We start from the raw sequence: 14,882 nt of genomic DNA on the forward strand, positions 1-14,882 counted from the left end.
ATTAATTATACCACCATGCCTATAGCCATATCACCCAGGATACATCCATTTTCGTTCGACATTGGAAGGTAACCAGTTGAATCTGTATGGTGCTTGTTGGATGGGTGACCACCACGCACAACGGGTGTTATCGGCTGCTGCAGGACTATGTTGTAGGCAGCCAAGGTGCAGTGGAGCAAAATCAATTGTTCACGTACGGTTCTTTGAGGCGCCGCGTCTCTGCACTTCTTCATACTGCATTGACCAGTATGGCTGTAGAATGATACAAATAACCTCCATGACCTGCATGGTGGGGAGATCCAGCAGCAGATTGGACAAAAGGCGGCCCACGTACATTACCTCGTGAATGTCACAGTAGCGTCTCGGTGTTTTCTCAAGTCACAATAGTCGGTCAGCATAAATTTGAGTTGCAATGGCACAATTTCGAATTTTACACTTGCATCAACAGTGTAAAAAAGTATAATCGGTTTTCGATTCGTATATTGCTATAGCCAGCTCGGGCACAATAATCCGGAACTAGTGTTTCGGGGGGGGGGGGTTACCCAACGACCCTTGCCCGCCGTACCACGTATCATTACGGTATTTCAAAATAGCGCCGTTCAAGACAAATACCATTGAGTGTGACGTCAGAAACACGGTGCGAGATTACGCGTCGAGCCGAGGTAGGGGTCCGAGTCCAGTTTAATTCCAGAGCTCAGAGGAATTTCCACAACGCAGAATGGCAGTGAATCGGCACAACCTGTAATACAACTACTGTCGTCACAGTCCCGACGCGATCAGACACCGTTCCACCTTGCGTGTGCTCGCCCTCCACCTGGTGGTGTCAGAGCCGCTACTCAGTGCTCGCTAATACACCGCTCCGCAAGCACACACACACTCTCGCTTGTGCTCACAACTCTTCGTCGCACACGCGGCTTCGTTGGGCCTCCTCTTAGCCCGCTGTGCGAGCAGAACACGCCAAGGCGGGGGGCACTCGGGCTCCTGGGCAAGTGCTCTTCCACTCCCGCCTCCACCGTGTTGCCGCAGGATCCCCCACGGGCACTCTAAACACGTTCCTTCGGAGTGGGCAGGTAGGAACTTGGTTGGACAGCGCATTCGTGCACGACAGACAGACAGACAAATAATCCCTGGTGGGGAGTGTGGAACCTGTTGTTCCTACCTGTATAAAAGATAACTTGACTTTAAGTAGCCAGGCAGCCTGCCAGGTAGCCAGCCCCCTTAACTATCGGCCCCTACCCCTTGCTTAGACACCTCCCCTTACCCCCCCCCCTCCCTTAGGCCCCTCCCCTGACCACCCCCCCATATCCTCAGGCCCCTCCCCTGACCCCCCTTCCCTTAGGCCCCTCCCCTGACCCCCCCATATCCTTAGGCCCCTTCCCTGACCCCCCTCCCTTAGGCCCCTCCCCTGACCCCCCCTCCCTTAGGCCCCTCCCCTGACCCCCCCTCCCTTAGGCCTCTCCCCTGACCCCCCCCCTCCCTTAGGCCCCTCCCCTGACACCCCCTCCCTTAGGCCTCTCCCCTGACCCCCCCTCCCTTAGGCCCCTCCCCTGACCCCCCCTCCCTTAGGCCCCTCCTCTGATCCCCCCCCCCTCAGGCCCCTCTCCTGACTCTCCCCTTCCTTAGGCCCCTCCTCTCTCCGTACCCGGCAGTAGGTCTCCACCAATCAAAGAGCTGTTTTAATTATATATATATATTTATGCACGACAGACAGACAGACAAATAATCCCTGGTGGGCAGTGTGGAACATTGTTCCTACCTGAATTAACGGTCTCCTCCACCCTCAAATGACCTCTCCTCACACTAGTGAGTGCACGGTTTCACTTAGAGCCTCAAAGACTGGTTCTTCTTAAAGCATCTGTTGCATCCGGATGGTGCTGGATTGTTGTTGCGATCCTCTGCATTGACACCTCCGTGGGCACTGTTTTTTTATCCTTTATATTAAGTCCGCTTGCTTGCTTGCTTGCGTGCTTGCTTGCTTACGACCGTGCAAATCTTTCGGTCGTTTTTTAACCCACTTCCCGTGATCGAATCGAGCTGACATTTTCCACACAGACTCGTTGTGCGTGACAATTAATGTTCGTGAAAATTTTTTTCAAACATTTTACACTTTTTAGGCAAAAAAATTTTATTTTACATTTATTCAAATAGAACTCATTCATGGCTTTGGCTGAACGCCACAGTATAGGAGCCCAGAGCGTAAGCCCTCCACAGGCCGTGGCGGAGTAGCGCAGTTGGTAGCACCCTCGCTTCCCATGCCAAAGGTCGCGGGATCGATCCCCGCGTCCTCCACAGGCGAATATATTTTTAAATCCTTTATATTAAGTTCGCTTGCTTGCTTAGGACCGTGCAAATCTTTCGCTCGTTTTTTAACCCACTTCCCGTGATCCAATCGAGCTGACATTTTCCACACAGACTCGTTGTGTGTGACAATTAATTTTCGTGAAAATTTTTTTCCAAAATTTTACACTGTTTAGGGAAAACAAATTAAATATTTAATTACCAATTGCTTAATACTGGCAGACAATCATCTGACCCATAGGTGGCAGCCATCTCAAGCCAGAGGACGAGAGGACTCTAGCCGCCACGCATATAAAGGATTTAGAGTGAAAAACTTTGTTTTTACGGGTTTACTTGTTCTGGCTCGCCCAGCCCTTTATATTTGCGGGATAGCTACCATTGCCTCATCTGCTTCACGATTAGAGGTAGTTCGCCTGTTTGTACTTGGGGCTTCAATTACTCCCACCTGGCTTAATCAGCTCTGATCACACCTCAGACAATAGGTGGCTGCTAATTTTATCAGTGGCAGACCTGTCCAAGACCAGTTCTACCACCCTTGGTCAAACATGTAGATAGATACGGTTTTGTCCTGAATTTAGTCCTCTTCGGTAAACATTTTCATTATCTCGAAGTGAGTTTGACCCTTTAAGAGATCCCTACAACCACAAGGCTCATGGGCAGGGCTGACTCTGCTCCCCTGTAATTTGGTAAACAGTAAAGATGTAACGATTCTCCCTTCTCAGCAATTTAATGCATGGTCTGATTCAGGTTTATTTTATTTAAAAACATTTTAATAGAATTTTTGCCGATCTCATTTGTATTATTTCCTTTTTTCTCTCATTTGTACATTTTCGTTTTTCATTAGTCTAAGTCATACATAAGAAAATAATATACATTCCATGTATAAGTAATAAATGATTACACTCACGATTTGATAAGTGCAGGAACGGATTTTAAACCTCGAATCGATGGATCATTGTGTGTACCTGTAAAACAGCTTGACGTTCATGCGTGGATAGTGTGCGTGGCCTGTTTTTCATGGGGATTGCGATGACGTGCATTTCAGTTTTAAGTCAGGTCAACATTTATTTTTCTTAAGAATTCCTCACCAAGGTGTGGCTGGTGGAGTGACATGAACTTGCACAGAAAACATGTCTTGTCATACCTTTGCGTAAAGATATTCGGCTTGCCTGCTGGTATAACCTGAAAGATAAAAACCAGAGGCCAGAAAATTATAATTTTTGGCAGACTGTTGCTGGAAGGGAAATTGATCTCACCATCAAATGAATAATCTGTATATGAAATTAATTGAGCGTCCTTTGGTACAACTTTCACACTTTTTATTAGACAATAGTATTTTTTTAAAGGTCTGCTGACGTTATTTCTTTTAGTTAAGCTTTATCACCCTTCGACACCCTCCTTAGCCATATAATTACTCTCTAACAGTACATAAACCACAGCTGTTTCTTGTAATTCACTGCTACATTTTAAGCAGTGCTTTTATTTGTTTAATCAAACCTTCATAAATCCCATTTGGCTAAATGTTTATCATTTGTGCTGGTGGTTGGCTTACATTAGCACCATCTACTGTGCTCATTACCAGGTTGTTACTTGGTAATTCTAAAAACAGACGTGGAATGCAAAGGTTTTTTGTATTTTCTTACGCAAACGTCGTTCCCTTGTTTTGTGTTTTTTACCCCAGCAAGCACACGACAGCAGTCTTCACAGTAGGTCACAGAGGGAGCAAAGTGCAGATAAATCATTCACTTTATATTCGAGGTCGATGAATAAATAAGAAGAGTACAACTCACGTTCGTTGTTTCCATAAATCACAGGTGATTGTCACGCTCAGTGCATTGGCAGGTCAGCGATTCCTCTCTCTGACTCATGTTTTCCGTAGCTTGCAAAATAAACAGTTTAGCAGTTTAGTTTTTTTTTTCCAAAATATTTTACTTGGCTCGATATGATTTGCCGAGTCCCTGAGAATTTTTACTGTTTTATCAGAACGAAGCCAGGATTTTTCCCAAACTCCATTTCCGCGTGTCGCCATTAACCAAGGTTACTCAAATCCGGTGGCCACAGCTTCTCCCCATCGCTGAGATGCAACAACGCGTGTGGTCCCCTTGCTTTGTACAGCACAAATAAACGCTATTGCTTTTGTGTCACTGGTGAAGGACACATTCGCCTATAACATGTGTAAGTTTTTCCAAAGTGTACGCTTTTTGACAATTTTATGTTTCAGCTCATGTGAACGTTACACGCTTGTGTTTGCTAAATCTGCAAATGTAATGAGTTAATACTTTCACTATGCTTTCCCAGGATGCATTTTTTTTCTTCTGTGGATGGGATTTTCGTTGATAGCATCAGGTTTCAAAAAGACATTATTTTAACGGATCGCATCCTGCTGATGAGACTCGGTAAAGTTGAAAAGAGTCCAGAAAATTATTTGTTCAAGCAAATGCCGAATACACTGTACTCAATGTCCTGCAGAGAAACTGTTTTGTTTTTCATGCTACCAATGTATAAAAACACGCACCTTTATTACAGTTTACTCATGTTCAGGATCATCCATTTATACATAACTCACAAACATAATAGCAGGGAAGAAAACAAAAAACATAATTTCATTTCATAACCTCTGCATGTCTCCCCTCCTATCTCAGTGCACTTATTGAATCACCTTCTTTGTAAGACATGGAGTTATCGGCCATCGCTTTCACAATAGTCAATCACCTGTTTAGAAGTAATATGATCATTATATCAGTGGGATATATATAAATTGCCCACCCTGAACACTAATTCCTCGTTTAACGCGGTAGATGCATTCCTCAAAAGTGCTGCATTAAGCGAAAAACGCGTTATGCGAAGACAATTTCCCCATAAATAATGTAATGAAAAAGTTTGGCGAGATACGATGCATGCACACACAGTAAGATGGCGAGATTAAGAACTGAGGGTACGCAGCTGCGTACTGGATATTCCGCATACTGTATCATACCGCGTACTGTATTATACCGCTTGGCCATGCAGCTGAAGAAAGTAGATCGTTAACGACTGCTCACAAACTGTGTTATAATGGGGCGCGTTCTACTTTGTGCGCAAAAAGTGTTCCCGAATAGAAGAACCGCGTTTATAGTGAAAACGCGTTGTGTGAATACCACACTTTAAGTGAGGACTTACAATATTTTGCATTGCTGCGCCAGCTTAAAGCCGGGGTGTGATGGTGCGTGCAAGCAGACCCAGCATGTCCGGCCTGCACCTGGTGAAGCAGGGCCGCGAGAGGAAAAAGCTGGACCTGCACCGCGATTTCACCGTGGCCTCACCTGCCGAGTTTGTCACGCGCTTCGGAGGAAATCGAGTCATCGAGAAGGTGAAGGAGGGCTCTGGGGCCCCCCGGGATGGGATAGAGATCCAGCAGCTTAAGTAGCAAAGACGCCAGTGTGAGAATGATGTGTCGAGTACATGTACACAAGTACAGCGCTTTGTCAAGCCCAACTGCTAGATTACGACATCCTCAAGCCTGTGAGGGTCTTAGGGTTACAGTACTTGAACATGCAGCTCAATGATGTGTTTTTGAGTTGTTCCGCTTGATCAGCACGATGTTTCGCTTGAAGTAAATTTAAACTGAAGTTAATTTCAGTAGCACAAGGGGCAAAATGTCAGATTTCATGCCGCACAACACGTGATACAACCCAACAATGCATCAGAGAACTATATAACACGACCCCACATACCTACGCAGTATTATTTGACTGTACTTCACCATGCTGGTCAGTGGGGGATAGCAAAAGCAGGGAGCATAGATGACCGAATGTAAAGAGTACAGTACAATTATGAAATTTGCTGTGCTACCCTCTTGCCCACAACGTAGCTCCACAGTTGCCCTTTGCCAACCTGGCATGTGTGGTGGTCACCCCATCCAAACACTAGCCAGGCTTAATCCCTCTTATTTCCGAGATCTAATGAGATCAGGCCCATTCTGGGCTATTTGGTTTTGGCCAACGCCAAGAAATGTCTTTAAATATACATACAGAGGTGGCTGGGTTGATGAAGGCAGGGAGTATACTGTGTTCATGGGTTCAAATTGAGTTTATGGGCTCAACCTGTCACCAATTCACAAAAAATAGCCATTGTATTAAATGTGGCTTTTTACTTAATTTAGCATATTTTCGTCTGACAATTCCAACATTATTGGTTTGCTCGCCACGTGAAAAAAGATTATTACAATGTAATTGGGATCAAGATAAACAATACCAAATATATTTAAAGGGCGTTTCATCTGAGATAAAATAAATAAAATCAGAAACCTATTTCTGACTTGAGTATACGTGGGAGGAAAAAAATGTGCTGCCTCCAAAATGTTTAGCTGTGTGCGTCACTGCTGTGTGTAGCCGCATGGAATTCAAGTCAGTCAAATGTAAAAGTGTCTCCCCTGCTCAGACTAACATTGGTATAGTGCTCATCACTATTGTGCTCCCTCGAGCAAGTGGTTGAAAATTCTAAATGATTGTAACAGCAGCCGGTTTATCTATAGCGTCATTGTATTTGCTCTAGTAAAACTTCTGAAGTCTCATATGGTTCTGTATTTTGGTATCAACACTTAAATACGTAAACACAACAAAATATAAAAAATATATTATTATTGTACTCTTTGTAATAATCTTTGAAATGTAAAAACCTTGTGATGGCAGTATTCCCCTGCAGCGTACATGAGCATGCGGGTTTATCATTAAATATTAAAGGTTTATCACACGTACAAAGTTGCACAGTGCCAGTCCTGCGGTGAACTATAAATACTATTACAGCAGCATTGTTTCCTGAAATTCCAGTTGTATGTATGTTCAACCTTTTTTTCGCACCGTACGTAGCCACTTTACATTGTGATTGCAATTCGTTACTGATTACAGAACTACATTGTTGTTAACTCCAGATCTGCACAGTGCGCATGCCCCTAATCCAGCACTTTTAAGGCATGGGTTGGTAAATAACTCAGATTTGTGATAATTTTAAATCCACTGAGCTCCATTCCACTTTAGTATACAATGTGGTTGCATTTGGAAGATATATATAGCCGAATTGTACTATGTCGGAACCTTTGAGTTGTGTAGCAAAATTATCCTTATTGAAATAGGAACTGGAGAAATCTCTTAATGCATGACCATCCTGAACATGTGCCTTGAGACCTAGTGAGGGTTTCCTGGATCAATAAATGACATAGTATTAATAAATTATATCGATAATTATCAACCAGCTTACCCAATATGATCCCACCTTACCCAATATAAATTTCACGTGACAATGTGAATCCCAGACTCATTTACGTGTAGAGCAGGTGACACTGGCAACACTTATGCGAAGGGTGTTCATCTTCAAATTAATTTCTTACATTTTACTAAACTCTTGTCTGTGCAGGTGCTGATCGCAAACAATGGCATTGCAGCGGTCAAATGCATGCGGTCCATCCGACGCTGGGCATACGAGATGTTTCGTAATGAACGGGCCATCCGCTTTGTCGTCATGGTGACACCGGAGGACCTTAAAGCCAATGCAGGTGATGCTGCCTCCGAGCAAAGGTTCTTCTGTACGGTCCTGGCATGCGGCACTCCTGGTTGCCCTCAAGCAAAACCAAGTCCAGCAATAGAATGTGTGCCTGGGAATTTGGACTGTGAAGCCAGCAGTGTAATTGAGTCCCTTTTTAAACGTATTTCATCATGATCACATCATCATCAGCCTTGGTTCATTGACTGCTGGATGAAGGACTCCCCAAACTGCCACCACCTCTCACAATCCTGCAATGTAATAATTCACCAAGTAGCTGAACATGATTTTATTTTATTTCTCCATCTGCTCAGTGGCCAGCATGCACGAACCACTGCTCCGCCGCTCCAGCTCGACTAAATATGTCTCCTTTTGTCACCGATCTCTTTGAAGCATATGCCCCACAAGTTTATACAGCATCTTGAGACGCAGATGTATTTACATGCTTTATAAATACAAACTGCAATCGTATCATCATCAGCCATAATCAATCCACTGTTGGATGAAGGCCTCCCCTAGCCATCACCATTCATGATCTTGCAATGCAACCATCCACCAAGCACCTGAACAGGATCTGATTGCATCGCTCCATCTTTACGTTGGATGTCTTCTCAGACATGTTCCCTCCCATGTTGATATGATTTGTGCTGATACTTGTTCTCCGCCATGCACATTGCGTGCGCAACAGAGTACATCAAGATGGCAGACCACTATGTTCCTGTTCCGGGCGGCGCCAACAACAATAACTACGCCAATGTGGAGCTCATCCTGGACATCGCTCGCCGCATCCCCGTGCAGGTAACATTCATCCTCCTCGTGCACAATATTCATCACCATCATCATCCCAATTACTCAATTCCAATGTATTTCCCTGATCACCTCGTACTGTAACAAGTATAACCCGTAAAAACAAAGTTTTTCACTATAAATCCTTTATATGCGTGGCGGCTAGAGTCCTCTCGTCCTCTGGCTTGAGATGGCTGCCACCTATGGGTCAGATGATTGCATTGCACCATTAAGCAATTGGTAATTAAATATAATATTTTTGTCCTAAAAAGTGTCAAATTTTGGAAAAAAAATTTAACGAATATGAATTGTCACGCACAACGAGTCTGTGTGGAAAATGTCAGCTCGATTGGATCACGGGAAGTGGGTTAAAAAACGACCGAAAGATTTGCAGAGTCGTAAGCAAGCAAGCGAACTTAATATAAAGGATTTAAAAATGTGGCAGGATCCTCCTGAAAAAGTGTCAAGAGACTAAGTGAGGCCTTCCTGGGTAAAGAAACATGAAAATAAGAATATCCCTCTTGCGCAATATTTGTCATTGCCATCAGCAGCCATAATCATTCAATTGCTGGATGAAGGCCTTCCCCAGCCACTATCATCTCTCACGATATTGCAACGTAGCAATCCATAAAGCTTCTGCTAATTTAAAAACTCCCATCTCCACATTTACTGCATTTTGCTCCTGCTCCTGCTCCAATATTAGCCTTAAACACTTGCCCTCATTCCTTTTAGCGACGTGTCCAGTTCACACCCACTTACTTTTATTCACAGTCAACATTTATATTTAGCAATGTGCTCCTCAATGCTCCTCAGTATAATGGCAAGCAAGTGTCTCTGCATACTTCTTAGCACAAATTTGAGTTTTTCGATTTTCTTCGTCACATTCCATATTTCTGATCCATATGTCATGGTGAGCCAGTGCAAGCAAAGTTTTCATGCACATAAGAGGGTCACCACCGTTTGTATGGCATATCGTGCGGTGACGGTGGTCGTAGTCGTGGTGGTGAAGGATTTTGAGCGTCACGTTTGTGCTGTTGTGATGTGTGCAGGCGGTGTGGGCGGGCTGGGGTCATGCCTCGGAAAACCCGAAACTTCCAGAGCTGCTGCACAAGAACGACATCGCTTTCATGGGTACAGTGCCGTCGGTCTCATACGCAGATGATGCCTCGTCATCTTCGGTCACAACAGCAGCAGCGATCGTCATCACCATAATCATCGGTCAACATTGACCGTCATCTTCATCATTAGTCGCAGCAGCAGTTAATCTCAACATCGCAATCATCATCATCAGTGGCATTATCAATAGTAGAAATCATGACCATTATTTGCAAAAGCGCTAATCATTATCATGAGCAGCCATGGCATTATCAACATCATAATCACTATCATTGCCAATTAATTGGTCGTGGTCCTGCAATGTCACAACTCATCACACTCCTGCACATCAACTAATATAATTGCTACATATCGGTGGTGATCATCTTTTTGGACACATTCTTCCCTTTGGCTGCCATTGTGTGAACAGACTCGTCCACCAGCCATCATTCATTCTAACGATGTATTCTGCCTCAGCACACTTTCCATAAATGTAAATATTATTGCTTTATATTTTGGTCAAGTAAGTTGGTGTTGAGGACACCCGCCGTTGACACATTTGGTACTGATTAAACAGTGCAAATACTTTTTTGCATGGTAATTTTCATCGATTAATGAAGTCATAAATCACCCAAACTCGCTCTCAATGGCTTGTTATTCATAGTTTGAAATGTACTGGGAAAAAATGTTCTCTCTTGCTTCTGGACGTGCAGTATTTTTTTTAATGAAATATGCATGTTGATGATCACATGTGCCAGAGCATAAGATATGTTTTTGATGCTTAATCTACTTTTTTTCCTTCTTTTTTTCTAACTTTCTTTTTCTCACTCGCTCTTCTGTGTGAATAGGCCCTCCGAGTCAGGCCATGTGGTCACTTGGGGACAAGATCGCATCGTCTATTGTGGCGCAGACGGCCAACATCCCCACGCTGCCATGGAGTGGCTTCGGTACCTTTCAGAGCACACACACGGACACACTCTCATTGATGCGGCCGTTTACTCACTGAAACTTAATTTGCAGCTTTCGCGACTGCAGGAATTACTCTTTGGTTCTTTCGGTAAAGTCACGTATAAAGATAAAATAATAAATGAAATACTAGCATACGACGTTTCGATTGCAACACAAGCAATCATCATCAGGTATAAATGAAATAGAAACACAAATCTAGTATACTTAGAAATGTAATGTAATACAACAGAGAGTCGGATAACATAACAGTCAACACCCTACCTGGTTGATTACGTTCTTCCTGAGAATGCTACATTTGAGAGAGAGATAGTTTACTCACTGACCCAATCAACTCACCAACTTGTTTACTCACCCGTTTAGTCACTTATCCCACTCACTCACTTACTCACTCAGCCACTCACACACTTGCTCATTCATTCAAGTGCCTCTCTCTATAAAGTAAATATTTACACTTAATTTACAGGACTTTGTGATGCAGTTACATTTATATGCAACTAAGCTTTACTACTCGGCTTCGCCCGAGATTTGGATTCTTGTCTTGGATTAATACACGGCCTACGCGGAGGGTGGGGGGGTGCGTGACGTCAGCAGGCACACTGCGTGACGCTGCCACATGCGGGTGACATCACAGATGTGACGTCACCGCTCACCTGCCGTGCAAAATATATGTATTATTGCGCCCCCCCCCCCAAAAAAAAATACAAAAGTGTATTTTTATAATTTTTGCATGGTATACAGTCTGGAAAGTACCCACATGGGAAATTTCAAGTTGGTTGTATGTCGGGAAGTATGCTAAACATTTTGAACAGACACACGTAATCACAAATTTTCCCTTTTACATATAAAGATATACAGTAAACTCTTAATTATCCATTGACAGGGTGCCCAGGTTGTGGATTAACTGTGCTAGCCACAAAGATAGATAAAAATAAAATTTTCCACGATAATTTACGCCTTTTACACACTTGCTAGTTATATTATAAGCTGCTCCTCACTCGTGACTTCGTGATTTTTTGCCTTAACAAACAATAATAGGTTGTTCTAGATTTGAAGCTTAAACCATTATATATACGGAGTGGTAGCTCTTGCAATCTCTCATTTACTTGATACAGCTGTCGTGGCTGTGACGGTTCCACCTGAAGACGGAAGCTTGTGTTGCCTCCGAAACGTTGTGATTTTTATTTTATTTTACTTTTATTAATTGTAATGTTTTACCTACGTGACTTTACCGAAAAAACCTAAGAATAATAATAGGTTGACAAATGTTACGTCTTCCCGCCCATTCTACTTGGGTAAGCAGTAAATACGACTTTGTAGCCTATGTTACATGTTAATTTAGGAGCTTTCGTGACTGCAGGAATTATTCTTTGGTTCTTTTCGGTTAAGTCACGTCTAAAAATAAAATAATAAATTAAAATAACATATTACGACGTTTCGATTGCAACACAAGCAATCATCATCAGGTATAAAAGAAATAGCAACAAAAATCTAACTAGAAAACTATAGACAGACATACAAGCAGACAGACATCACAACGGCACACAGAGAGAGGACACAAATAGGCACAAAGAGAGGGGTCGTTTCTGTGACGGTCCCTTAAATATAGAGAGGGGGGGCGGGGAAGGAGAGAGGGAGGGGGCAGAGAGAACTAGCATATCAATGAGTGTACGGCAACGTACTGCTGTTGCAAGTAAGATGACAATGTGGAACGGGCACGCAAAATTGAAAACGGGCACGCAAAATTGAAAATTAGGAGACAGGCACACGAAAATTAAATAACCTAGCAAAATATCGAAATGTGATGTAATACAACACAGAGAGTCGGTTAACACACAATTAACGCATAGCCTGGTTGATTACGTGTTTCAAAATTTGCTAAGTTAGAATTTTAAGTGTGAAAATTCCAAAGAGAGGACACAGGCAGAGAGAACAAATAGCCAGAAAGAAAAAGGATAAGCTTAAAACTTCCCCGTAGAAGTGGTTCAATCTTAATTTAGGAGCTTTCGTGACTGCAGGAATTATTCTTTGGTTCTTTTCGGTTAAGTCACGTCTAAAAATAAAATAATAAATTAAAATAACATATTACGACGTTTCGATTGCAACACAAGCAATCATTTTATACCTGATGATGATTGCTTGTGTTGCAATCGAAACGTCGTAATATGTTATTTTAATTTATTATTTTATTTTTAGACGTGACTTAACCGAAAAGAACCAAAGAATAATTCCTGCAGTCACGAAAGCTCCTAAATTAAGATTGAACCACTTCTACGGGGAAGTTTTAAGCTTATCCTTTTTCTTTCTGGCTATTTGTTCTCTCTGCCTGTGTCCTCTCTTTGGAATTTTCACACTTAAAATTCTAACTTAGCAAATTTTGAAACACGTAATCAACCAGGCTATGCGTTAATTGTGTGTTAACCGACTCTCTGTGTTGTATTACATCACATTTCGATATTTTGCTAGGTTATTTAATTTTCGTGTGCCTGTCTCCTAATTTTCAATTTTGCGTGCCCGTTTTCAATTTTGCGTGCCCGTTCCACATTGTCATCTTACTTGCAACAGCAGTACGTTGCCGTACACTCATTGATATGCTAGTTCTCTCTGCCCCCTCCCTCTCTCCTTCCCCGCCCCCCCTCTCTATATTTAAGGGACCGTCACAGAAACGACCCCTCTCTTTGTGCCGATTTGTGTCCTCTCTCTGTGTGCCGTTGTGATGTCTGTCTGCTTGTATGTCTGTCTATAGTTTTCTAGTTAGATTTTTGTTGCTATTTCTTTTATACCTGATGATGATTGCTTGTGTTGCAATCGAAACGTCGTAATATGTTATTTTAATTTATTATTTTATTTTTAGACGTGACTTAACCGAAAAGAACCAAAGAATATGTTACATGTGTTTTGCATTATCCATGGTTTTTATGCTATATGAGTCAAGGCTTCCACAATTACCCTGGATAAGCGAAAGCTGACTGTAAATCCACATCGTATTGTAATTGTATTAAGGGGCTTCGTCATTGTGCGCGTGCAGGGCTTGTCGTTGAGTGGAACGAAGCGGACAGGAAAGACAAGGTCGTCAACGTTCCGCCCGAAATCTACGAGCGCGGCTGCGTCAACGATGCAGAGGAGGGACTCAAGGTGCTCGATTGCCACCTCTTGCCCCTTTCTCCAGCCATCTGCACATTGTGAACATTTAAAATGGTCCACAGTCGCCTAATTGGGAACGTGTGCACATAAACCCATCGTGGGGGCTATTTCAGCATGTTTCCCCACACTGGTCAGAGTGGGGTGTGTGACAGCTGGGCCCATAAACATGGGAGCCTCGTACAATACAACAAGGGATTTTGCTGCACTGCCCTTTGCTTACAATGTAGCGCTGCAGTAGCCACAGCACCTGTTTTATGCATGTTTGTTCTTCTTCTTGGTTCTTTCGGTAAAGTCACGTAGAATGGAAATAATAAAATAATAAAATAAAACATTATAAAATAATTCTCACGACGTTTAGGCCACAATGCAAGCAGCAGTCCTCAGGTGAAGACCAGGTCTGTCGGGGGGAGACAGCGTCTGAATGAAACAGCACCATGCTTGGAGCGTATATTTAAGCTGGGTTGGAAGGGGGGGAAGGGCGCCTTGACAAAAGAATTTGCATATCAAGGCGCCCTTCCCCCCCTTCCAACCCAGCTTAAATATACGCTCCAAGCATGGTGCTGTTTCATTCAGACGCTATCTCCCCGACAGACCTGGTCTTCACCTGAGGACGGCTGCTTGCGTTGTGGCCGAAACGTCGTGAGAATTATTTTATAATGTTTTATTTTATTATTTTATTATTTACATTCTACGTGCCTTTACCGAAATAACCAAGAAGATGAATCCCTGCAGTCACGAAAGCTTTACATCGAAATTCATATTTGTTCTGTTAATCCGAGGGATTCGATCAGAGGTGATGCCATGTAACGTCTTTAAAAAGATACACACACATGGAGGTGACTGAGTGGCTCAGGGGGCTAATACTGCGTCAAATTACTCAGCCAGCACCAATGAGAGTTCAAATTGAGTTAATGTGCTCGGCCTGGTCACCAGTGACTGCACTTAAGAGATCTGATGGGATTGGGCACATTCAGAGAGAAATTGATCATAGGCAATTGGGGAACAAACTGAATGTAAATAATGGTCCTGCTTTTGTATGCTTGCTGGGGTAAGACGACCTTGTACTTAGATAACTG

The 14,882-nt window shown here is 43.1% G+C and overlaps 1 protein-coding gene across 6 annotated transcripts in view; it reads left to right on the forward strand.

Annotated features, from left to right (window-relative positions):
- ACACA (acetyl-CoA carboxylase alpha) overlaps nucleotides 1–14,882 on the forward strand; it is a 208,988-nt gene that overhangs the window by 24,844 nt on the left and 169,262 nt on the right. For 5 of the 6 annotated variants that reach the window (XM_078611909.1, XM_078611906.1, XM_078611910.1 and 2 more), the window contains 6 exons: nucleotides 5,512–5,647; nucleotides 7,690–7,828; nucleotides 8,504–8,613; nucleotides 9,651–9,732; nucleotides 10,545–10,643; nucleotides 13,691–13,797. In XM_078611909.1, the coding sequence (XP_078468035.1) occupies nucleotides 5,512–5,647; nucleotides 7,690–7,828; nucleotides 8,504–8,613; nucleotides 9,651–9,732; nucleotides 10,545–10,643; nucleotides 13,691–13,797 (673 nt within the window). The remainder of the gene's footprint in view (nucleotides 1–5,511; nucleotides 5,648–7,689; nucleotides 7,829–8,503; nucleotides 8,614–9,650; nucleotides 9,733–10,544; nucleotides 10,644–13,690; nucleotides 13,798–14,882) is intronic. The other variant, XM_078611907.1, reaches the window with a different exon arrangement.

This window comes from Lampetra planeri, chromosome 37, assembly GCF_965212315.1.
Source record: "Lampetra planeri chromosome 37, kcLamPlan1.2.h2, whole genome shotgun sequence".
Classification (NCBI taxonomy): Eukaryota; Metazoa; Chordata; class Hyperoartia; order Petromyzontiformes; family Petromyzontidae; genus Lampetra; species Lampetra planeri.